Source organism: Hirundo rustica, chromosome 8 (genome assembly GCF_015227805.2).
Source record: "Hirundo rustica isolate bHirRus1 chromosome 8, bHirRus1.pri.v3, whole genome shotgun sequence".
Lineage (NCBI taxonomy): Eukaryota > Metazoa > Chordata > Aves > Passeriformes > Hirundinidae > Hirundo > Hirundo rustica.
Genome location: NC_053457.1, coordinates 3,402,911 through 3,426,794, shown reverse-complemented (window position 1 = coordinate 3,426,794; position 23,884 = coordinate 3,402,911). Strand labels below are relative to the sequence as shown.

The window sequence follows — 23,884 nt, the reverse complement described above, 5'->3', positions numbered from 1 at the left end:
CTCACAGCGGATTGCGCATGCGCAGGAAGCGCTTCCCGGCGCCAGCGGCGGCACTTCCGGGCGGGCAGGTAGGGATGGGATGGGATGGGATGGGATGGGATGGGATGGGATGGGATGGGATGGGATGGAATGGAATGGGATGGGATGGAATGGAATGGAATGGAATGGAATGGAATGGAATGGAATGGGATGGGTAGGGTATGGAGGGTGGGCTGAGATGCTGCCCGGCCCGCCCATCATGCCGGGGATGGGGATCCCCCCGCTGTTTGCCCGCGGCCCGCCCGGGTTGCCCGGGTTGCGGCTGTGCCGGTGGCCCCAGCAGGCACCTCCTCGAGTCCAGCCGAGCCGGCCCAGCTCCCGCAGCTTATCATCGTTCCCTACACGCCTGACCCCAGGCACTTCAGCAGCCCGCGGGAAATCCCAGTAGGTTTAGGGCCCCAAATGGTGGGGGAACCTGGGCCTTTAAAGAGATTTAAGCTTGGGCTGGACCAGGCCCTGCACAGCCTGTTCTGATTTGAGTCAGTTTTGAGTGGAGAGTTGGACCAAGGCTTGCAGGGATCCCTCCCAGCCTAAGTGATTCCACGATCTTGGCAAAATAAAAGTGTGGCCATGTGTTTGATACGTGGATGTGGATTGTATCTGCTTGATACAATCTGTGCAGGGTGTCACATGAAACTCCTTATTTATTTCCATGATTCCTGACTCAGGGTCTTAGTTCTGACGTACAGAATCACAGGATATTCTGAGTTGGAAGGGACCCATAAGGATCATAAAGTCCAACTCTTAAGTGGATGGCCCATTCCAGGACTGACCCCACAACCTGGGTGTTTTTAGCACCAGGCTCTGAGCTACTGAGCTCATCTCAGGGTTCTGTGTCAGTATTAAAGTTATTATTTAAATACTCTGCAGGGTTTGAGCAAAGTTAGCAAAGTGGGCGGTGGAATAAGAAGACCCCTAAACTTGGGAAAAACTGCTTTGGAGTGATTTCAGAGGCAGCAGCAGGGTCAGCCTCTCAACCAGCGTTGAGATGAAAAAAGATCCTCTGCTGGCCAACCCCAGCTTAAGATTCTCTCCCAGGTTTAGTCTTCCTGGTTGGAGCTGCCTCAGCTGCAGCAGCCCAGAGAAGCTGTAGCTGCCCAAGGGAGTGTCTACGGCCGGGTTGGACGGGGTTTGGAGCAACCTGGGATGGTGGGATGCAGCCCGTGCCGGGGTGGAATGAGATGGGCTTCGAGGTCCCTCCCAACCCTGTTTGGTTTGCTTCCCCCTCCTTAGTCCCAGCCCAAGGCCCCCGCGCTCCAGCGGCGTCTCCCTGCAGGGGATGCTTTCCCTGGGAGCAGCGGGAGAACCCGAGGCGGGAGCATGAGCGAGTTCCGCATCCACCACGACGTGAACGAGCTGCTGAGCCTGCTGCGGGTGCACGGCGGGGAGGGCGCCGAGGTCTACATCGAGCTGCTGCAGAAGAACCGCACGCCCTACGTCACCACCAACGTGTCGGCGCACGGCGCCAAGGTCCCGCCCGCCTCCCCCTCGCCCCCGGCGGCTTTTAGCGGGGTTTGGGGGGCGTCTTTAGTGGCACTTTGGCAGGGGGTTTTTGGTGGGGGTTCCCCAAATTCCGGGGTGGACCCTGTTCCCCCTCCCCCGTGTTTTGGGGGGAGGATTTTGGGGACCCCTGGTATTATTTGGGAAAGTTTTTAGGAGTTCCTAGCAGGATCTTGAAGGCTTTTAGCAGGAATTTTGGAGGGGGATTTTTAGATTTTTGAGGGTCATGAGATTTGGGGGTGACTTAGTGACCCCCCCCCAGCTCAGCCAGCCTTGAGCGGAGAGGTTTTTTAGCGTTCCAGGAGGGGTTGTTTTGGGTGGATTTGGGATTACTTTTGCATTCCTGAGCAGATTTTTGTGAGGTTTTCAGCATTCTTGGGTGGATTTGCAGGGGATTTTTTGGGATTTTTGGGGTTCCCCGGATTTGGGGTGACTCTGACCCCGCCCCCCAGCTCAACCATCAATGGGTGGGGAGGATTTGAGATTCCTGGGGTGGATTTTTGGGTGAAATTTGGGTTTCCTGGGTGGATTTTTGCAGAGTTTTTGGCATTCATAGATGGATTTTTAGTGGGATTTGGGAGGGAATTTAGCATTTCTGGGGGGATTTGGGGATTTCCTGGATTTGGGGATGACCCTGACCACTTCCAGCTCAACCATCCATGGGCAGGGGAGAATTTTGGGGTTCCTGGGGTTGTTTTGGGTTTTTGAGGACCATCCCCTTGGCATGGAGGAGAGGAGGGGAAAGAGGGGTTGGTCAGATCTGGGGTGGTGGTTCTGGGTGGGAAGTGGGAAGGCTGGAAGGGAGAAGGTTGAATCTTTGAGTGTTGGTGGGAGAAGAGGGCTGTTAGGACTGGGGCGAGGGCAAGTTCAAAGAAGGAGGTTGTTTTGTGGGATGTTGGGATGAATTGTTCCCTGGGAGGGTGGCAACCTGGCACAGGGTGCCCAAAGCAGCTGTGGCTGCCCCTGGATCCCTGGAAGTGTCCAAGGTCAGGTTGGATGGGGCTTGGAGCAACCTGGGTTTGTGGAAGGTGTCCCTGCTCGTGGCAGGGGTGGAACAAGGTCACCTTGCAGTTCCCTTCCCACCCAAACCATTCCTTGATTACATGATGAAGTGAAAATGGTATAAAATGCAATTATATGACTAGCACCTGACTTTTTTCTTCTGAATATCAACCAAATGTTAGAGATTAAAGCCTGGCACCCATAACCAGACATACTTTTATGGCTATATCACTGCTTTTTGGTTTAATTTTTAAAAGCAATCCACCAGTCAAGGTATAAGTGCTAGGAACTCTCTAACTCTATCTGAAACTTCTCATCTTTGTAGCCTGAGCTGCATGTTTGCTCTGATTCCATTTAAGTTTAATTGTAAATCCATTGGATATTAACGTGGTGTTTTACAGGTGAAAATAGCAGAGTTTTCTCGAACTCCTGAAGATTTTTTAAAGAAGTATGATGAGCTGAAGTCTAAAAACACAAGACATCTGGACTCTTTAGTTTATCTGCTGTCCAAACTCACTGAAGACAAAGAGGTTGGTTCCTCGTTTAGATCTGATTGTTGAAGAGTAGCAACAATGCAATGATTTCAAGCAGAGCTGATGGTAAAGTTCAGTGAAATCTGTAGAAATCAACAAATAACCTGTTCTAGCTTTTACTGAATTAATAAAGTCGTACTGAGAGCTATGCTCCTCTTGATATAATTCACTAAGACATGGAAAACTGGGGCAGAGAGATCTGTGGTTAGATTCAGTACAGCCAGGATATGGTCGTGTGTTTCTTGCTTTAGACTGTGCTGCCCAGCATTCAAAAAATCCTTTCTTTCTTTATCTATGTACAGACACTGCACTACCTGCAACAAAATGCCAAAGAAAGGGCAGAACTGGCAGCAAACGCAGCCACCAGCAGCAGCATGAATTTTTCCATCCCTACATCCACTTCCAAGATGTCTCTGCAGGAGCTGGAGGAGCTGCGCAAGCAGCTGGGCAGTGTCACGGCCAGCTCCAGTGCACAGCAGGTACAAAGCCCTGCCCAAGCTCTGGGCACAAAATCTTCCCTTTGGTTAGTCAGATCATATTAAATCTTGGTGCTGTTCTTAGTAAAAGCAGCTTTTTTCTATTCCAGTCACTTGAGGCTGAATTCTTTGAGGTTGTTCTAAGGTTAAATTCACAGTTAAATTCTTCCCTGTGAGGAACCTGGCGCAGGCTGCCCAGAGGAGCTGTGACTGCTCCGTGCCTGGAATTGTCCAAGGCCAGGTTGGACAGGGCTTGGAGCAAGCTGGCATCATGGAAAAGACAGAAAAGAAGAGGAAAACCAGCTGGAGACGCAGGTTTAGCAAACAGTCAAACATTTCATTAACAGCAATAGGTTGTGAGGTCAGAGTGCAAAAGCGCAGTTTATTGCTTAAATCCCAAATTCTGCTTCCTGTCGTTATTTGTATAAAAAACTGTGCTGTGGTGGCTTGACCTTACAAACAGGACAGGGAGGGAAAAAAATATGGTGAGAAACTCATGGGTCAAGGTAGGGGTATTTTGGCTGCAGGAGGCAGAAGGGCAACCGAAAACGGGGAGTTCTTTGGACAGGGGGGAAAGAGGAAAAGGTGCTCAGATGTCCATAGTGCCTTCCCATGTCTGGTCAGCAAAATCAAACAGGGGACAAGCCTCAGATCACTTCAGGCCCTCAATGGCAAGAGGGAGGGACCTTCCATGTCCTGTGCTTGGGATCTCTGGGCTTGAAGGGCCCTACATGAATGTGATGGTGGAGGAGAACTCAAATCCTAAACAAAGGGTCCAACCCCTCTCCCTGTCAGCAGTGGTGAGACCAGAGACATACACTGAAATACTGCACAGACACTGTGCCTGACTCATCCAGATCCTTCACAGACAATCTCAGTCAAGTGGGTGATGTAGATCATGAAGGGAAGATGAATTTCAAATGAGATAACTGATCTTCTTACCAGGATTTATGTGTGAACTTGCTAAAAGAGGAAAGACCTGGAAGTGCAGTTCTCTGGGATGTGCAATTCACAGCCAGAGGGCTTGAAATGCCACGAGCCAAGATTTGTGCTTCCCTGCTGCTCCATTTTTAGTCTGTTGAGACTTAAAAGAGCTGAAGCTGTCTTAAAAGGTCTTGATGGGTTTGTGCTCAGGCCTGTTGGTCAGTCAGGGCTGTCACAGGAGGACATTCCTTGGAACTGTTAGGTCTGCTCAGCCTCTGACTCAGATCTTTTGTCTGTGAGGGTCACAAATGGAGCTGGAAGTGTTTATGGACCTCAGAGATGAGCCCTTCATCTCCCTCCACACACATTGGCACTGCCATTGCTCAAGATGTCAGGTGCAGGTTCCTGAGCATGCCAGTGGTGAGCTGCCACCCTGTGCCAGGGGTGTTGAGGTGCCACCTGAGGGCCATGTTCTCAGCCCTGGGAGTTTCCTCCAGGCTGTTGAAGCCTGTGGTGACAGTGATCTAAACTTCTCTCTGTGATGGGGTCACAGAGAGAAGGTGATTCATGCCCCCAGGACATGTGCTTTGTCACCAGTGCCACGAGTGCTGTGCCATCTGCCCTGGGATTGCTTGGCACTGTCAGAGATCATTAAGCAGTGATTGGAGTTACTGCTTGGACCAGTTTTGGTCCAGGATTCATCGGGGTGGGGAAAGTTAAGTGTTCCCTCTCAGGTGGATGTGTCCTTTATAGCCAAAATGTTGACTTTTTTGACCTCTGCCAGTTACCACAGAGCTGGTTGAACTGCAAATAGAAGTGCCCTGCCTCTTGTTAGAGAATAAAATCAGAGAATCAATAAGTCCAGCCCTGGACTGAATATCACCCTGCCCACTAAAGCATGTCCCCAGCTGCCACTTCTGCTCATGTTTTGAACACTCCCAGAGGTGGTGTCACCACCATTTTCCTGGAGAGCTTGTTCCAATGATTGATCACTCTCTCAGTGAAGAAATATTTCCTGCCTGCCATTTGAGAAGACGTACTGGTGGCTGCTCTTCTTCCAAGCAGAACATGTTCATACAGCAAACTGAGGTTTGCAGTTTCATGTGGGGTTTAACTGTTCTTTGAATTGCTGGCAGATTCCTTGATGCTTCCTATTTCTCCATATGAAAGTCCCAGTTCTGTTAGGGGAGCAGAGGAAATCGAGGTCCTTTTGGCAGATCACCCACACATGATGTAAATAAAAAAGTGAAATGAGCCTGTGCATATCCCTTTCCACACACATCTGTGGAGTTTCAGAAATGGCCTTCATCAGCCCTGTGTTTGTGCACTTGGGACTCCAAATGTTCATGTAGGTTGTGCATCTCACAAGCTTCCCCAGCTGATGATTGATCTTGCACTCCATTTATTTTAGTGTCAGAGCTGGGGGCGGAAAGTCTTTCAGTCTTCAAGAGCTCACTTCCTTCGCCAACTCCTACTCAGAGCAAAAAACTCCATCACTTTCCAGCTCTCTGTGGGTGGATTTGTCTGGGCTGCGTTTGGCATTGAGTTCAGAGGTGTTCAGTGCCCCTGGAACAGGATGTTGGTGCTTCTGGAAGGAGTTTGCTGCTTTCATGTGGTGCTTTCTCCAAACCAGCAAACACTGCCTGGTGGTCGTGCGCGTCCCCATTCTGCGTCCCTGGGTTTGCCCCAGCACCCAGGTCAGTGTGGACAGGTGCAGAAAGGCATTATTGGATGTACCCCCACATAAAAAGGTCAGATGTATAAAAAAATACACGTTTTTTGCAGCAGTGGGATAAGTAGACGAGGTGGTACTGGGAAATTAAACCCTACACCATGCTGCTGAAATACCAGCTATTCTGCTTTCTGTTCTCGAGTCCATGGATAATTTCTCCTTGAAATTAAACTTCTGAAAGTCTCACAGTTTTTTCCTTTCATTCCCTCTCTCTCTTTTTCCACCAGCCTCTTGAGCTTACACGAAAAATCCTCCGGGATAAGCAGAACAAGAAGAATTCTGGTCAGCCCATTCCAGTATTTCCATCCTGGGTGTATGAGAGGCCTGCACTTATTGGGGATTTCTTAATTGGCACCAGTCTGAGCACTGACACGACAGTACCAATAGGTATGTGAAACACAGGGAAAATTGTATTAATGTAGTGTTTTGTTCTCATTCAGAAATGCTGTTCAGATGTTCACACTCAGCAAAACTTGGCTCTTGGCACTTTTTCCCTTTGTGACTGTATTTGAGCTGTTTTCTGGGTATTTGAATATTTTGGTGGCGAGGAGGTCGGGGGAGTTGTTGGTGTTGGAAGTAACTGGGCCCTTTTGGGTGGAAGGATCAGCAGCAGGAGCTGTGGCTGGTGTTCTCTTGGGCGTTGGATGTCTGATCCTGTCTCCTGGATTTGGGTATAAATGGAGCAAAGGATTCTGTTCTCCAGGAAAGCAAGGTACGAGCCTGAAACAGGTGGGTGATGGCACATTCTGTCCTTCTTTTGTCTCCTCTTTGGAAACAGGCACTTTGCCACTAGCCTCCCAGGAATCCATGATTGTGGAGGACTTGCTGTACGTTCTGATCGGCGTGGATGGAAGGTACATCACAGCACAGGCGCTTGTGGGCAGACAGAACCGAGCCTTTTCACTCGATCCAAACCTGGACTTGTCCATCAAGGAGCTGGTGACCAGGATTCTCCCTGTGGCAGCAAGTTACTCTGCTGTCACCAGGTACTGAGGTGGCTTTTGTCAAGGGAGGAGGCTCTCCTGTGAGAACAGAGAATCTGCCATTGTGCAGGTGTTAACTTCCATGTTTAATTTAAACTACGAGGGTATAAAATGAGTGACAATTTATTCAGGTCAGTTTTAGCTACATTTCCTCTGCTGGGTTTTTCCTCTGTGCTGCCAGTTCACTTTTTCATTCACACACCTTTGTTCTTTCCAGTCTTGGCCATGGCAACTTCGGGTAAAATGCAGTTAGGATACATCTGCCTATTCTGGCTTCTCTTCCCACTCTGCTGTGAATTTCTCCATATTTCCTGCTTTTTGCTCCACTCTGGGCATCCAGGACTGATAGAACCTTTGTGTGCTGGTTCTCACTTTCTACACAGTGCTTTTACAAATGGTTCTAGTTCCCCTGTGGCTGGAGAAGAAACATCTTCCCACAGCTTTCCCTTCTACAAAGTGTGGGATGGGAAATAAGGGAGAGGGACCAATGTGCTTTCCAGCAGGGGTCCTACTGGTGTGCCTGCACAGTGCCCTGGAGGCAGAAGTTCCTGAAAATTGTACAAGTTACAATGCCTTAAAAAGGGTTTTCATTTTGCTTTTTACAGGTTTATAGAGGAGAAGTCTTCCTTTGAGTATGGGCAGGTAAATCATGCTCTGGCTGCGGCCATGCGGACTCTCATCAAGGAATACATGATATTAATTACCCAGCTGGAGCATCTTCAGAGGCAGGGCCTTCTGTCACTGCAGAAGCTGTGGTTTTACATCCAGCCCACAATGAGGACCCTGGAGATTCTGGCTTCACTGGGTAAATTTCCAAAACACAGTGCTTCTATTTTGACAGCTTGTGAGAGCTGTGCAGGGTAGCCAGACAGGCAGGGCATGTCTCATTTTGATTTCCTGCTTTATTAAAGAAGAAAGCCCAGGGGAATTGTACTTGTGAGGACACCACACTTCTGGAGAAGAGCATTCACGTGCTAGGGCAAAGTGTGCCTTTGGAGCTGTCAGGAGGCACCTCTGTGCCTTTTTCTTCACAGCCCTTGCCCTTGCCATCAGTTGTATCCACCACTGTTGCCTCTCCTCAGCTCCTTTCCAAACTTCTCTCCAGCTCTGTGTGGGTGCATTACCAGAAGGAATCCCTGGAAGTTCCTAGTCCAGCCCCTTGCTTACAGCTACACAGGCTGCTCAGGGGGCCCTGTCCAATCTGGGGACCATTTAGGGTTTTGTTTTGGGATTTTTCAGGATGTAAGTGTCTTATATTGGTCTTTTTGCATTCCAGCTACTTCTGTGGATAAGGGTGAGTGTATGGGAGGATCAACCCTGAGCTTGCTCCATGACAAGACTTTCAATTACACTGGGGACAGCCAGGCCCAGGAGCTGTGCCTGTATTTAACCAAGGCAGCCAGCGTGCCTTACTTTGAAATCCTGGAAAAGTGGATATATAGAGGCATCATTAATGATCCATACAGGTAAAGAACAGCTAAGCAATGGCAGTGAAATGCTAAACTTCAGAAATACTGATCTACTTTGTTGAGTCTGCGTCACGCAGGGGCCTGAAACGACCCTCTAGGAAGTTTTTTGGCTTTTGTACAGTCATTTGAAGCATCTTGCTGTATTTGATAGTTTGTGCAGCATTTCTGTTTCCCATATTTTCAGAATCCTAAGGTGGGGGCAAAGCTGAAGATAAAGTACCTGAAATTAATGCCTTTCTGCTGGTGAGAAGGTGGACGAAGGCCAGTTTCCTCACCCCTGCACTGACAAACAGATAATGTCTAGCCTTGGTTAATGAACCCTGTAAAATTCTGTTTCTCATCGCAGGTGATCAGAGACACTGCTTTTCCTCTTGCTTCACAGACTAATTTCAGTTCTTGATTGGATATGCCCTCATGAGACCTTATTTCTGATAGATCACATTACCAGTTTGCAGGTCAAAAAAAAAAGTCCTCATTGTACCACTTCCTGCCCCTAAACATCTGCTTTAACTGTTCAGTGAGTTCATGGTGGAGGAGCATGAGCTGCAGAAGGAGAAGATTCAGGAGGACTATAATGACAAGTACTGGGATCAGAGATACACTGTTGTTCAGCAGCAGATTCCCTCCTTCTTGCAGAAAATGGCTGACAAAATCCTCAGCACAGGTAGGTGCTTCTGCTGTGGGAGCAACCTTGAGACAAGCTGGTCTTGTGTAAAGAGGAAGGAAATGTCACTGTGCCTTGCCACTTTATGGGGTTGTCCAGCTGGATTGAGAGCAATAGAAGAGTCAGATTTAAAAAGAACCCTAAATCCTCTAAATAAAACAGCACGGGAGCCCAGCAGCAAGGGGAGCTGTCGGTCTCACTGCTGTTCTGTGGGTAGGTTCTCTAGCTGGATGGAGCTTGGCAGCTGAGGTTTGACTGTCTGAGTGTTAATTTAAGCACTTGAGCTCTTATCCTTATACAAAGCCCTCCAAAAGTGACTTGTGAAGCAGAGCAACAGATCTGCAGAGCTTCAGGCCACCTGCAGAGATGTTTTGTCACCAATGGGAAACAAAACCGCTTCTAAATCTCCTTAAATGTGATACCAGGTGCCTGTTTTAAAATTCTGTATCATTTTTTGAGATGTGCCTAAATCCTTTCCAACTTTCAGCACAACATAGTGTAAAGATTTCTCGGCATATCTTCCTCTTGAAGGGAGTGCTGTGGAAGTTCCCTGTTGGCTATACAGCGGGGATGAGTCATGGAACATTCTTTCTTTTTAATTTCAGGGAAATATTTAAATGTTGTGCGGGAATGCGGGCGAGATGTCACATGCCCTGTGGCCAAAGAGGTCATCTACACTTTAAAAGAGAGAGCCTATGTGGAACAAATAGAAAAAGCATATAACTATGCCAGCAAAGTTCTTCTGGACTTCCTGATGGAGGAGAAAGAGCTGGTGGCTCACCTGAGGTTGGATTTATTTTACTAAATGCATGATAAAGAGATTGGTTCTGCTAGGGCACCTAAATTTTTGAAGTTAGCTCTGTTCTCTTGGGATATTACGAAGGTGTTCTCTCTATTTCCATTTAAAAGGGTTGACCTAAAAACCAAGATTTGGGGTTTTTTCTCTGAAGAGGGAAAAAAAAAATAAGCCTAAAATGATAGAAATGTTGAGTAGGAAAGATGTCTGGGGGTCTGTGGTCCAGCTTCCTTTGATGGCTGTTGCCAAAACTAGGTCAGGGCTTTGTCTAGCCCAGTCAGATCAGGAGTCTGGAGCCACACTGTGTTATGGCTGTGCTCCTGTTTTTACTCCAAAGCCTGCAGTTACCATGTGTGATCTCTGGCCTTGGGTAATCCTCAGGCTCGCCTCAGAGCTGCTTCCAAGCTCTGTGCCCACCGCAGGTAACTCCCTGGTGCCAAGTGAAAATCAAAGTTTGTGTGTCCTGTTTAAAAAAAACCAGCACAGATATTTGTTCATTGAGAGGAGTCCAGGATTCTGCTCAAATTGGCAACTGCCCCTCGGCTGGAGGAGATTGGGCAGTTGTTTAGGACAGCAGTAGGAGCCCGCACCCAGCACACCTAGGGGATTTTTTTGCATTTTTCTAGGCAAAGAAAAAAGAACAGCAGCCCTGATCTGACTGCACAGAAGTGTCCTGACTACCTCCTGAGGAGGTAGGGAGGAGGAGACATCCATAAAAGACTAGTCTCCAATCCGGTTATTTATGGCTGTGTGCTCTCCAGAAAGAGAAACATTTTGTGATCAAACCCCACAGGCTTGTTGAACTGATTGCGTTTAGGTTTGATATGGATTAACCTGAGCTTTCAGAAAAGTAATCAATTGTCCCTTTGTTTTCTTGAGCAGATCTATAAAGCACTATTTCCTGATGGACCAAGGGGACTTTTTTGTTCACTTCATGGATCTGACAGAGGAGGAACTTAAGAAGCCTGTAGATGACATCATAACGACGAGGCTGGAGGCTCTGCTGGAATTGGCCCTGAGGATGAGCACAGCCAACACGGATCCCTTCAAGGATGATTTAAAGGTGAGAATGGGAAGCAGAAGTTAATTGTGTTTGAGCAGAGGGCCTGCCGTGGTTCGGGGAGATCTCTGCCTGGGAGAGCCTGCTGCTTCTTAGGCTGGTGTGACCACTGGAGAGTGACTGACCATGGACACCTTGCCTGTTCCACAGTAGTTGGGGGTGTCCTGTGGCTTCATTTTTATCCTGCTCTTCCCTTACAGATCGACTTGATGCCCCATGACCTCATCACGCAGCTCCTGAGGGTGCTGGCCATAGAAACAAAGCAGGAGAAGGCTATCATCAGTGCAGACCCCACGGAGCTCACCCTCAGCGGCCTGGAGGCCTTCTCCTTCGACTACATTGTGAAGTGGCCTCTGTCCCTCATCATAAACAGGTAAAGGCATCAATCCACTGAGGGAAAAACACAAGAGGTACTCTCACAAGAGGTTTTCCATGCAAGAATCAAACATTCCTCAAACCTGGAGAGCAGAAAAAACCCCACATTCTGGTATCCCTGCTTGCGGACTCGAAGGATGCAGGCTGTTGCTACTGTAACAGGCTATTTTGCATTTAACTGAGTTGTGAGGGTTCGTTTTTCTGCAGGAATTTGCCTCTTTGTTTCCCTGGAGAAACACTGCTGTAAGCCACAAGCAAATGGGACAAGCAGCACTGTGTGAACAGAGGGGCAGATTTCAAATTGCTGAACGCGAGCAATTAACTCCTCCCCTAATTTCCCCTGTAAAAATTCCATTGAATCGGTGAGACTTTCCTAACAGTGCAGTGCTTTTGGAATTTTGTCTCTTCCTTCCCAACAGACAATGCTAGCTCTGGTGGTAGCTATGGAAGTGAAAATAGGATTTGGTAAGGTTTCCTGAACTGTATCGACTGGAGCTCTGCAGACACCTACGCCAAAGTGTCTGAGCACAGACCTGAATCCAGTCCCAGAGCTATAAATAAGCAGCCCCATCTGCTTGTGACAGTGCATTGCTAGTGGGGTAATGCTGCCTGTAGCTTGGTTACAGATTTTTCTCCCCTTTTTTGGAAAATCTTGCTAAATTCTTGGGTGAATTCTAAAATCCCAGTGAATTCTTGGGTGACCATCGCAGCCTTAGCACGGTGGGTACAAGACCACAGTCTCTGAGCCCTCCCTCCCAGCCCCTGTGTGAGTGACCCCTGCATGGAGCACGAGGAAATCAAGGAGCCTGGTGATGTACCCACTGGCAGGAAATATGGAGGAGGGCCTCCTTGGAGAGGAGTTCTTTGGGATGGTTGCAAATGTGACTCTCTTGCTTCAGTTCAGCGCGGATCCGCGAGCGTCTGAAGGCGTGAGGAACATATTGTGTAAAGTCTCTTTACCTCTGAGCAGCCTCAGCCTTCACAGCTTAGTCTGTCAATCAGAACAGGCCTTCATCTGGATGGGCTTCTCCTTTCTTTTTAGGAAGGCACTGACAAGGTACCAGATGCTTTTCAGACACATGTTCTACTGCAAGCATGTGGAAAGGCAGCTGTGCAACGTTTGGATCAGCAATAAGACAGCCAAGCAATTCTCCCTGCATTCAGCTAAGTGGTACAGCCTTTTTTTTGTTTTGTTTGGCTGTTTTCAGTTTGGGGTCTCCTTGCTAATTAGACACCTCTTGACATAGCTCAGACAATACTGAGGTGCAAAAGATCCTTACAAATGAGTCTTACAGGCTCAGAGAGCCAATTTGTAACATTTTAGGTTTTACTCGATAGTTGTAAAGTTGCTTTGATATTTAGTATCAAGATTTTAGCTTTATATGAGCAAATATTTAAAATCTATGGCAGGATCGAAACTCTGACTCTACTAATTGAGGAAAAACCGGAAAATAATCAGGGATGGTTTGCAGTGACTTTATAATCCCTCTCACACTGCAGCAAGGCATTTGCTAGGACAGAAATATTTAGCTCTGCTTGGCTGTGCAAGCCTGGTGATAGTTCTCCGTGGCATTTGCTAGCTCTGAGCTGTGTGGGTGTGATTTCTCCCCTAGGTTTGCTGGTGCTTTCACACTGCGGCAGCGGATGCTGAATTTTGTGCAGAATATCCAGTATTACATGATGTTTGAGGTGATGGAGCCAACATGGCACATTCTGGAGAAGAACCTGAAGCTGGTGAGTGAAGTTCGCAAATGTAGTGCCTAATTCCAGCGGCTGCAGGCATCTGTTGATTTTGTTGGAGGCATTTAAATATCTGGGAGCTGCTGTTCCTGCCACGTTGCAGAGTGCTGCTGTTCTGCACCACCTTTCTGCTTGATTAGTCATACATCCCTTTCCTGTGCTGCCTCCCCCTGTCTCTGCCCAGCTCACACTCTGCTCCGTTATGTAAAGGCAGGTTCTGCTCAGCATTCCCATACACAGGAGAAAGCTGTTGGAAAGGGAAGGTGAATGCAGAATGCAAAGATCATAAACTGGTCCAGGCATCTCCAGCTGATTCTTTAGCTGAGTTACAGTGCTCTTAGAGCCTGTGCTTTCCCTTCCATGAAGTTGCCAAGGACTGGCATGCTGGGAATGTTTGGTATAAAAAAGGTGGTTATTATTATTATTATTTATTATTATTATTATTATTCCCTCTGGTAGTCACCCTGTAAACAGACACTTTTAGGTTGTGAATCTTTTTCCTCTTACACCCTGAAAAACACTCATCTGAAGTGCCCAACAGCCCAACACCCCTGCAGTCAGCTCTCTTGGCAGCTGTCCGATGGCCCTTGTGGATCTTCAGCATCAACTGCTCCTGCCTTAGTTCTTACTGTGCCCTGAGGAGTTGTTTTGGGGTCAGCTAACCAACATTTTTTGATGCCCTGTCATATTTTTGTTTTCTGGAGAATTCACAGGTCTAGGATTGTGAGTGTCTCTGCATGTTGTTGGGAAGAACTTCTGAATGAGGAGGGTTCATATGTCAAGCTCTGTCGCTGTAGGACACGACAAAAAGACGAGAGACTCCAAATATTTCAGAAGGCAAAGAGTATAGAAAAGGCTTTATTGTCTAATTCTTACCACCTTTTATAAGGTGTTCTGATACAGACTTAATATGATTGGTGAACAGGAACAACACCTCTCTAATTCCGTTGGTGAAACTAGAGAAACAGCAAAAGACCACCTGGAGAAAGATTGTTTTGGGAAAGGATAGCTGTTTGCCAAGATTGTTTTGAGAAGAAGCTTTCTCAAGAACTTTTGCCTTGGGAAACAGCAGCTGCTAGCAGGCTAAAATCTCTTCAGACTTAGAAATGTCAGGCCCACAAAGCTCTTGGATAACCTAGAAATTGTCCTTTTTTCTTAATTTTGTTCCCAGTTTAGGTTTGCAAAGTATATCGCTCAGTTAACTTAACTTGGATGAAGGCAGTTGTTGAAGTTATCCTGTCCCTGTTTTCTCCTCTCATTTGTATTTTAAGGGAGAAAGGATGATCCTCACTGGTCTCATGTAGTGCCTTACGGTGCATTTTATTTGTCACGCTTCTCTCTTGTGCATTTTCACTTGAAGATAAGGTGCTCGCTTCCTAAAATTGTGACTGGGATCCTCATCTTCACAGCATCATTGTCTTCATCAACACAACTTCATCATCATCTTCATTGCATCAGAAAGCTGCATTTATCCCTGTTCTGCAGCAGCTTAAAGGGACGTGGCAGGGGTTTCCTGTATTGGTTCTGCTGGAGCAGTGGAGATGCCGTAGCAATTTTAGTCCTGTGGTTCTTTCCTGAGCTTGATTTGTGTTCTGAGTTCAGCACATCTCATAACTGTGCAGAGTGAGAGGGGGTTTTGATCTGTCATTTAAAACTGAAGAGTGAAACAGCCTGATGGAGTAGCAGAGATGAACAAAAATCGTACAGAATCCTCTCAACACTGCATGTCCCAGTTCCGTATTGGCTCCTAAAGCATATTTCTGAATAGTCTGGATATTTTAATGATAAGTTTATTGACATTTAAGATTCTTCGATTTGGTTTTCTCTTTTTCTCTTATTTTCTCTGACTTTACTGAGGTTGTGAAGGTGGGAGTGGCCATGACAAGCAGATTTAAAAACAAAAGAAATTCAAGTTGATAAAGCAGATAACTCCATCCTTTCAGGGAAGAGCTTTGGTGATTAAAGCAAGCATGGTTTGTGGGGAGGTGATGTGACAAATCAAAGGTTTAAAGCCTTGTGAGGGGCTGTTGAAGGCAGTAACGCAGATGCAGTCTCCATCTTGGGATGTTTCTGGGAGGTACATGAGGAGTTTGTCACTCTGAGAGGTCCCTGTCAGAAGCAAGGTGCGGGGATGGAGCATTTGGTTTGTCATTGTTGGGCTCTTCTGTCACAGGCATCCAACATTGACGATGTCCTGAGCCACCACACGAGCTTCCTAGACAACTGCCTGAAGGACTGCATGCTCACCAACCCAGAGCTGCTCAAGATCTTCTCCAAGCTGATGTCTGTGTGTGTCATGTTCACCAACTGCATGCAGGTGTGTGCAGCCTCCTCATGCCACTGCCAGCCAGCCCTACCCTTTGCCAGCCCCACGTGGACTTGCCTCTGTTCCCTCTGTCAGCAGCTTTAGGGCTTGACAGCTCACAACCTCTCCCAAATGGTTTCTCTGGTTTCTTACTCCACAAAGTCCTCCCTTTTCCATGTTGAGATTCTGTTGTCCACCTGGGCCAGATCGTAAGCTGTAGTGCTCTGTAGAGACCCTCTCTTGAGGGTGAGGTGATAGGCACATTCCAGCCAGCATCAGGGAGCCCACAGCTTTCCTAAGCCCCTCTTTCCAGTGGCTTTGGGCAGATCTGGGTGTCAGCGTGGTGAATTCAGTCTGAGTCAGCTTTCCTGGGACTTGGGGTGGGCAGAGCTGAGCCCTGTGCTTTGCCCCAAGGGAAGGAACGGGCTGTAACCGTGTCCCCCACGCTGTGCCCTTGCCAGAGGTTCACCCAGAGCATGAAGCTGGACAGTGAGATGGAGAGGCTCACCCTGGAGCACGGCACCATGCTGGGCCCGCCCACCGAGGAGGAGCGGGCCGAGGAGGCTGCCAAGAAGAAGCTGACCAACAAGGTGGGACACGGGGGGACACTTGGGCCTGGCTGCCACTCTGACCAGGGTGGCCACTTGCAGATAGCCCTTCCTGGTTTCTAGGCCACCTCTGGCCCCGAAAGCACAGTCTTTGTGGAATTGTGGGCAGTGTGGAAGCGCTGCTGGAGTTCTCAAAGTCTGCTTTGAGGACCTTGTCTCCCACTATTTTTTTGAGTTTTTACTTGTGTTTTCAGCTGTGCAGGGCCACATTCAGGCTTTCTGAAATGCCAGCACTTTCCCATTCCCAGAGTGAGCAGGGCTCTTTGCAGCCCATGGCTTTCATGCCTGGGGGATCTGTCTTGTCCGTATTTCTCTGTCTAGGTGCACAGGGGATGTGCTCTGTGGTTAGCAGATCCTCCTGTCCCTCTGGAAGCCCTTCTGGCACACATCTGCAGTCACAGAGCTCCAGAGGTCACAGCCTGTCTTAGGCAACACACATTTCCTGCCTACTGGCTTTTCCTCCTGTTTGAAAATGAGCAATGGCAGCGTGTATTTGTGGATAGCTCATCTGGGATCTACTCTGGGCTTCTCCCAGGCTGGGCACAGCAGGGCTTTTAACTGCCAATGACTTTGAAAGATTTATTTCAGAGGCTGAGCAACTGTGAAGCTTGATGGCAGTGTTTTTGAGCGGGTCAGGGAGTGGAGGGAGTAATTGCAGCCCCCTGGCAAGCGAAGATCAGCAAGCACATGGGGTCACTCTGCCTTTGTCTTGGCAGCTTTTAGCAGAGCATGCTGACAACCTGCACCTCACATCTGGCTTTGAAGCCACCATCAACAAGTTTGACAGCAATTTCTCCACACATCTGCTGGACCTGCTGGACAAACTGAGTGTGTACAGCACCAATGACTGCGAGCACAGCATGCTCAACATCATCTACAGGTGAGCCAGGCCTTTTCTATCTGTGACTTCCCCTCCCGTGGGTCCCAGATTGAGCTCAGGAAATGCTCATTTCAGCTGAGAATGGTGTGTATTTAGGAGCTCTAAACAACCTGGGCTAGAGGAAGATGTCCCTGCCCATGGCAGGGGGCTGGAATGAGATGGTCTTTGGGGTCCCTTCCAACTCAGACCATTCTACTTTGCATTTCAACCCAAGGCTTTAGAAAAACCCCAAAACACATTCCTTTGAATTACGTGAAATTTGTCCATTATTATTGTAAATGTAGTGTTAGTTTTCCTGGGGATTGTCTCGCTGTGGAGACAGTGAATAAACCAGTTTCCATGTACAGCCTAAGTATTCAAAGATGAGAAAATCACACAAAGGTTTGATCAGAAACTGTTTATTGTAAGTTCCCATATTGCATTTATTTAAATAAGCAGCTTCTTGGAGACCAAAATTCCTTCAGAAATATGTAAAAGTCAGGTACACAGGATGGCAGGGGGGAGAGAGAGAGCAGGCAGAAGTTTTGCTGCTGGGTTTATAACCACTGTATTGCTTTTTCAATAAAAAAAAAAAAGCCCTGGAAGTTTTATTCCCTGTCCGTATGTACTGGATATCTTTTATGGCTGGCTGATAACACTCGCAACTGTTCAGAATGTGCTACACGTGAAAGCAGAGAGAGAGGAAATGTTTCAGGAATATCTTTTAAGGAGACTGTTGTCCCCTCCTGGTGCCTTTTCTGACAGCATCTGGCAGGGCTGTCAGGATTCCTGGTACTTTGCAAACACTGTTAGGTGAAGTATTCCCCCAGGAGACTGTGCTTCCAATTGTCCTTTTCTTCTGGGAACTTCTTGTCCAGCAGCTGCCACAGGTTCACACAGCCCCTGGCAGTGCCCCAGGGCTGCTTGGTGTTCTCAGCTCTCCTGCTTCCATCCCCTGTCAGCCACCAGAGCTGTCCCTGTGGGTGGTGCTCAGTCCTTGAAATGGGAATTGAGGTGAGGACCCCTTCTCCACAGCCTTAACAACTCTGGTTCGCTCCATCTCAGAAGTGACCAGAGTCAGAGGTCTCCTCATCTCGGAATTTCTCCAAAAAACTGTTTCTGTGTTTGTGCAATTGGTTGTTGTTCCTTTCAGGACTAAGCAGGACAGCCAAGTCTCTGCAGGACCTTTTGGGGAAGGCTGGTGTGGCTTCTCAACATTTTATGTCACCCTTCATGTGCCTGGACTGGACATCCCAGTTCATCATCATCAGGCTGTTGTAGGTTACAGGCAGAATCCATCTGTAGGAAAAGGCTGGCAGGATTAAGCTCTCACTCTTTCCTGGCTGCCACCACTCCAGGGTGTCACAGGAGCATCCAGACTCAGGTTAGATTCAGGGACTGGGACCGCAAGCAGTTGAGTCACCCAGGCAGGAGCATTTACTGCTCCTCAGTGCTCCAGCCCTGCTTCCTCCTTTATCCTTTTTTAAACATTTTTTCCATCTCCAGTACAAGTTCTAACAGAGGAGCTTGTTCATGGTGCTCCATCCAGGAGATCTTGATGGCAACTCACTCCATGATCCCAGGGCACAGGGGACATGGCCAACACCATGTTGAAGACCAGATCACCTGCTCTTGTTGTGATGTGAATGGCACCCACGTGCCAGGACGGTGGGGTGAGCTGGTGCTGCACCCCCAGCCTGGCTGTGCGTCCTGCCCAGGGTGCCACGGCCACGAGCCGCTCCATCGGTGTCACAGCCCACACTGGGGGGCAGCAGGTGACTCCTGGGCTGTGAAACCTCTGCAGCTGATTCTCCCAAATACGGAGAGGTTGGCTTTTGCAACCAGCACTTCCTGCTTCAGGGGAAAGGAGAAGTGTGATGATGCAGTGCTTCTGTCCGTGGTTTGTGCTGTAGGCAGTGACCTCAGCTGCACACAGAGGCTCAGAGGAGGGGCTGGGGGCTTTGTCCTCTCTTATTTCCATGCCCTATCCCTTATGCCACCAGGACTGTCATCACTATCAAGTGCCCCCCTAGTCTGGACTCCCTGGGACCACTTGAGTCTTCATCAAGACATTGGACCTGCTGGCCCTTTCCTGTCTTCCCAGATGTCCCCATGTTCTTAGCAGAAATACTGGATGTTAACAGCCCATGGGATCTGCCTTTCCAATCCCATAGGCTGCTCAGGGGTGCTTTAAAGGGTGGAAGCCCCACAATGAATGTCCAGAAGTGACATTTAGCTCCCATTCAGGTTGGAGGGATTGTTGGCTCGAGGCCTGGGCTCTATGGCAACAGGAACCCAAGAAGCAGAGTGGAGACATCCACATTCAGTTGCCATCTGAAATAACATATTTGACTGAGAGGGTTTATAAGGAAGAGTTTATAAGACATATCACTATTTTTCTAATTTATAACCTTTTTATAGGACTGCTTTCCAACAGGAATCATCAACATGTCAGATAAATAACAAAATTCACATTTCTGGTACCTGCTCATCATTTATTTGATCCTGGTTAACACTTACTCATTTTGTAGTACTTAGTAACTGAGGCGTTTTATTTGTGGCATCAAGCAACAGGAGATGGAGATGCAGAGGTTTTCCTTCAGAGCCCACAGGTGACAGATCTCTGGTGTGGCCAACTCCTGCTCAGTTGTGTCATAGAATAGACATAGAACGTCCTGAGGTGGAAGGGACCCACAAGGATCATCCAGTCCCTGCACAGACACCCCAACAATCCCACCCTGTGCACCCCTGGCAGCACTGTCCAAGCACTCCTGGAGCTCTGGCAGCCTCGGGGCCGTGCCCATTCCCTGGGGAGCCTGGGCAGTGCCTGAACCCTCTGGGGGAAGAACCTTTCCCTGAGATCCAACCTAAACTCTCCTGGCACTGCTCCAGCTGTTCCCTTGGGAGTGCTGACAGAGGGCTGGCAACTGCAGGGGCTCTCCAGTCACTCCAACACCTCCCAGGAGTGAAAAGGAGCAGAACTACAGTGGAGATGGCTTTGTAAGCAGGATTAGTTAAGTCCTTCTTAAGATTCTTAGAAATCTTACGCATCAGTGTGGTTATCAGGCATCCTTCCTTTACCAGTTTGGAGGAAACTCAGCTCAGAGTAGGTCACCAGGATGTGAAGTGGTGCAAACCCCACTGAATCTCACCACAAAGGAGGAAACTGCCATGTAAGCACATGCTGAGGAAGTACCACACATATTCTGAAGAAATGGTTATCACGGATCACTTAAAACTAAAAACAGCCAAAAGGGAAGCCAAGCAAAACCTGCAAGACACTGAGCTGGGAATGAAGCGGCTTTAGAAATGGAATAGGTCCTCGAAGCAACGAGTCGTGGCATCGTGTTTGAATCAAAACTTGGTCAGTACTCTCACTTCATTGTCAGGTTTCCCTGGTACAGCTCCTTGAGGACGAAAGCAATGCAAAGCTTTTCAACCAGGAGAGAGCAACAGACAAATTCCATCTGTCAAGGCTCTGTTTTCTGCAGGCACCAAAAAATGTCAAGGAACAATTTGTTGCCGTTTGTGTGAGGTTGTTAAGCAACATGAAACTCAAATATTGTGCCCATTCAGTTGGTACTGGAGCAGCCTAATTTGAGAAAGAGAGAGAGTAACTTTTGTGTGATTCACAGGCTTGCACTGACTGCAGTGATCCAGGGCACACGAGTGCATGAGCTGCACTGGCTGTGGGTGCTTTGGGATCTGCCAAAGGTCCCAAAGGTTGCAGCAGGCTTGGGTCTGGGTGGCATCACTCTGGGTTATCAGGGAGGTGGGGTTGTGATATCCCTGGTGTTGAGTGCTGTGGAGAGGCTTTTCCAAGTGTCACCTGTGCTTGTGGCTAAGCGTCTTCTGACCAGTTGCTCGTGTTGGTGAATTGTGGATGCATGGGAAGCATGCTGATGTTAGCCAGGAGATGGTGGGGATGGAAACCTCAGCATTTCGTGGTGCTGTGTGGATTTCGTGTGGGAGTTAGTACCAGAGTTCAGTGCTGGTAAACTCTGGGGCTTCAGGAGCACTGGGGAGTGTCTGGGAAAGTGCAGACGCTGAGGAACCCTTGTCCACACAAGACACCTCTGTGTGGTCTGGAGAAGAACTGTGAGCATTTGCTCCTTCCCAATGTATTCCCAATTCCTGATGCATATCCCTGTCAAAGGCCTGCTCTTAAGGCACGGAAAAGGCATCACCAACACCCGTGCCACAGCACAGACGTCTCATGCGGGGCCAGAGCTCGCTGTGGGCCCTGGGGGAGGCTCCTGCTCACGCCTCCCCTGCCTCGGGTGTGTTTTGTCCCTCAGGTTGGACTTCAACGGGTTCTACACGGAGCGCCTGGAGCACATGTCGGCCGAGCGCAGCCAGAAGGCGCCGCCGCTGCTGCCCTGCCTGGCCGTGCCTGCCCAGTGACCTCACCCCAGCGCAGGGAGCTCAGCCCTCCACAGGCACCCCACAGCCTGCAAACAAACCCTGGGCATGGCCCGGGGACACGCGGGAATGTTCACTCTCCTGAGGTGTTTGTATTGTTTTGGGCTTTTGTTGGCGTTTGGTTTGGTTTTGTGTTACTATGTTGTACAATGATGCGTTTGTGTGTTGTAAAATAAATTAAGTAACAACAACAAAATCAGGGTTATTTTGCCTGTTAACAGAACTCGGGGTGCAAATTATTGTGCATGCTCCATCCTTGGAAGTGTCCAAGGCCAGGTTAGACAGGGCTGGGAGCGACCTGGGATTGTGGAAGGGTTCCAATTCCCATGGCAGGGGGTTGGAACGATGATCTTTAAATTCCTTTCCAACCCCGAGCCTGCAGCCAGAGGCATTCCAGGGAATCTAAACATTGCCTGAGGCAGTGTGAGAGCAAGTGTGTAGAGGAGGAGAAGTGTCCCCCAAGATGTACAAGGGTAACCAAGGCACATGCCAGGGACACGGAGAGTGGGAACCTGGGGATGTGTGTGAGGGCTGTGGGCACAGGACTGAGTGCTCCTGTCCTTCATCTCCCTCACTCCACCTTTGCAGGGACAGGTTCTGTGTGCTCCATGGCCTACAGCTGGTCCTCCAGCTTGGCAGGGGGAGGGAGAGCCTGGGAGAGTGTGGGGACCACCAGCAAACATTGAGTCCCACTCGAGGTTATAGAGTGTTCATATTTTTTAATCAACAGCAAACTTCTAAGCACCCGTGGATGACAAATCCCAAATCCCCTTCACACCCACATGAACACACACGTGTCCATGTCCATTTCCTGGTTGGCCCTGGCCTGGAACACCCAGAAACACAAACGTGCACAGCTTTTCTGCCCTGATATCCCAGCTCCAGTGCCTCCTGTGACAGTCCAGCCACCCCAGTGCCCTGAGTCCCCCTGCAGAGCTGCAGGACATGTCCCACAAGGCTGGGGATGCATCTTCGTGCCCCTTGGACTCCCCAAGGCCATACACACAGTCCCCAATGCCAGCTGGAGCATCCCCTCACCCCAATGTCCTGTGGGCAGCCTCCACTGCCCCACTGATCCAGTCCCCCGTGCCCCAAAGCCTCACTGAAAGCCAGGATACCCCACAGACTGCTCCTAGATGTCCATGGACAACCCCCAGTGTCCCACAGACACCCACTGGTGTCCTGCAAACCTTCCCTGACACCCTGCGTGTCCTCTTCCAGTGCCCCAGGGACCATCCCCCGATGCCCCATGACCCCTGCCCAATACCCCGTGGATGCTCCAGGCGCTCCGCGGGCAATTCCCAATGCCCCGTGGCCCCTCTCTGGTGCCCCACGGACCCTCCAGGTGCCCCTGTGTACCCTTCTCAATTCCCCACGGCTCCCCGTGATTGCCCGGGGACAGTCCCCGGCGCCTCACAGAGCCCCGTGGTGCCCCACACCACCCTCCCTCAAATGCCCCATAGACAGGCCCCATTGCCCTACGGACACCACCCGGTGCCCGTGGATCCTCCTCAGTGCCCCACGGACTGCCCCCGGCTCCCCACGGACTGCCGTGATGTGCCCTGGCCAGTCCCCAGCACTCCAGGGCCACCGCCCCGTTCCCAGCGGGCATTCCCCTGTGCCCCGCGGCCCGCCCCGGTACCCCGTGTCCCCCCAGCTCCCGGTGCCCCGCACCGTGCCTGCGTTCCCCGCCGTGGGCGGCCCGTCCCGCCGCGCCCCGCCCCGTCCCGTCCGCGGCTCTGGGTGACTCACGGCGGGCGGGGGCTGCCGGCGGCGCGGCGAGCGGGGGCACGGCGGGACCTCCGAGCCATGGCCCCGCCGCTCCGCCTGCCGCTGCCGCTGCTGCCGCTCCTGCTGCTGCTGCCGCCGGCCCGCGGTGAGCCTGGGGTCCCGACGGGGGGCGGCAGCCACGGGACGGGGCGGGCGGGGAGTTTGGGGGGCGTGCGGCAGGACCCCGGCGTGGGGCAGGGATGGAGGCAGCGGGATGCCGGCACCGCGGGACGGGGATGTTTTTCCCCCGCGGCTCTCGGGGCGAAATCCCGGCGTGCCGGGGCGCACCTCTGTTCTCGCCGCCCGAGGGGGAGGATGATGGAGAAGGGACCGTCTCGCTCCCACCAGGATGCTCCCGGAGCCTCCCAGCCCCGCCGGGCCGTGCGGGCACCTCGGGAAAGCGACAGGAGGGTCACAAGCGGGGGCCAGCGGCGAGCCGGGAGTCCCCCGTCGCTCAGCCGATGAGGTCGCCCGTGACTCATCTGGCTCCCAGCCGTGGGCGAGGGTCGTGGGCACCCCCACACCGAGCACCCAGCCCCGTCCGAGCCCGGTGTTCGGGGCCCCAGGGAAAAGCAAGGGGTTTATGGCAGAAATTCTCCGTTCCGACATCCAAGGCAGGCTGGGAGG

At 50.0% G+C, this 23,884-nt stretch overlaps 1 protein-coding gene across 1 annotated transcript; it reads left to right on the top strand.

Moving 5' to 3' along the window:
* The first annotated feature begins 11 nt into the window (after positions 1 to 11).
* On the top strand, positions 12 to 21,680 carry TUBGCP2 (tubulin gamma complex component 2). Its single transcript, XM_040071698.1, has 18 exons — positions 12 to 68; positions 1,273 to 1,509; positions 2,943 to 3,071; positions 3,377 to 3,553; positions 6,434 to 6,593; positions 6,985 to 7,192; positions 7,795 to 7,994; positions 8,466 to 8,655; positions 9,177 to 9,322; positions 9,928 to 10,108; positions 11,001 to 11,181; positions 11,379 to 11,551; positions 12,596 to 12,724; positions 13,167 to 13,287; positions 15,467 to 15,610; positions 16,060 to 16,188; positions 16,923 to 17,086; positions 21,364 to 21,680. The coding sequence occupies exons 1-18, from the start codon at positions 18 to 20 to the stop codon at positions 21,467 to 21,469; spliced, it is 2,826 nt and encodes a 941-aa protein (XP_039927632.1). The 5' UTR covers positions 12 to 17; the 3' UTR covers positions 21,470 to 21,680.
* The last annotated feature ends 2,204 nt before the right edge of the window (positions 21,681 to 23,884 follow it).

Bases quoted from the DNA above. Each gene is read 5' to 3' on its own strand.
- TUBGCP2 (XM_040071698.1), top strand. From the start codon at position 18: ATGCGCAGGAAGCGCTTCCCGGCGCCAGCGGCGGCACTTCCGGGCGGG. The intron at 8,656-9,176 runs GTAAAGAACAGC...TTAACTGTTCAG, and splicing joins ATCATTAATGATCCATACAG to TGAGTTCATGGTGGAGGAGC. The intron at 11,182-11,378 runs GTGAGAATGGGA...CTTCCCTTACAG, and splicing joins CCTTCAAGGATGATTTAAAG to ATCGACTTGATGCCCCATGA.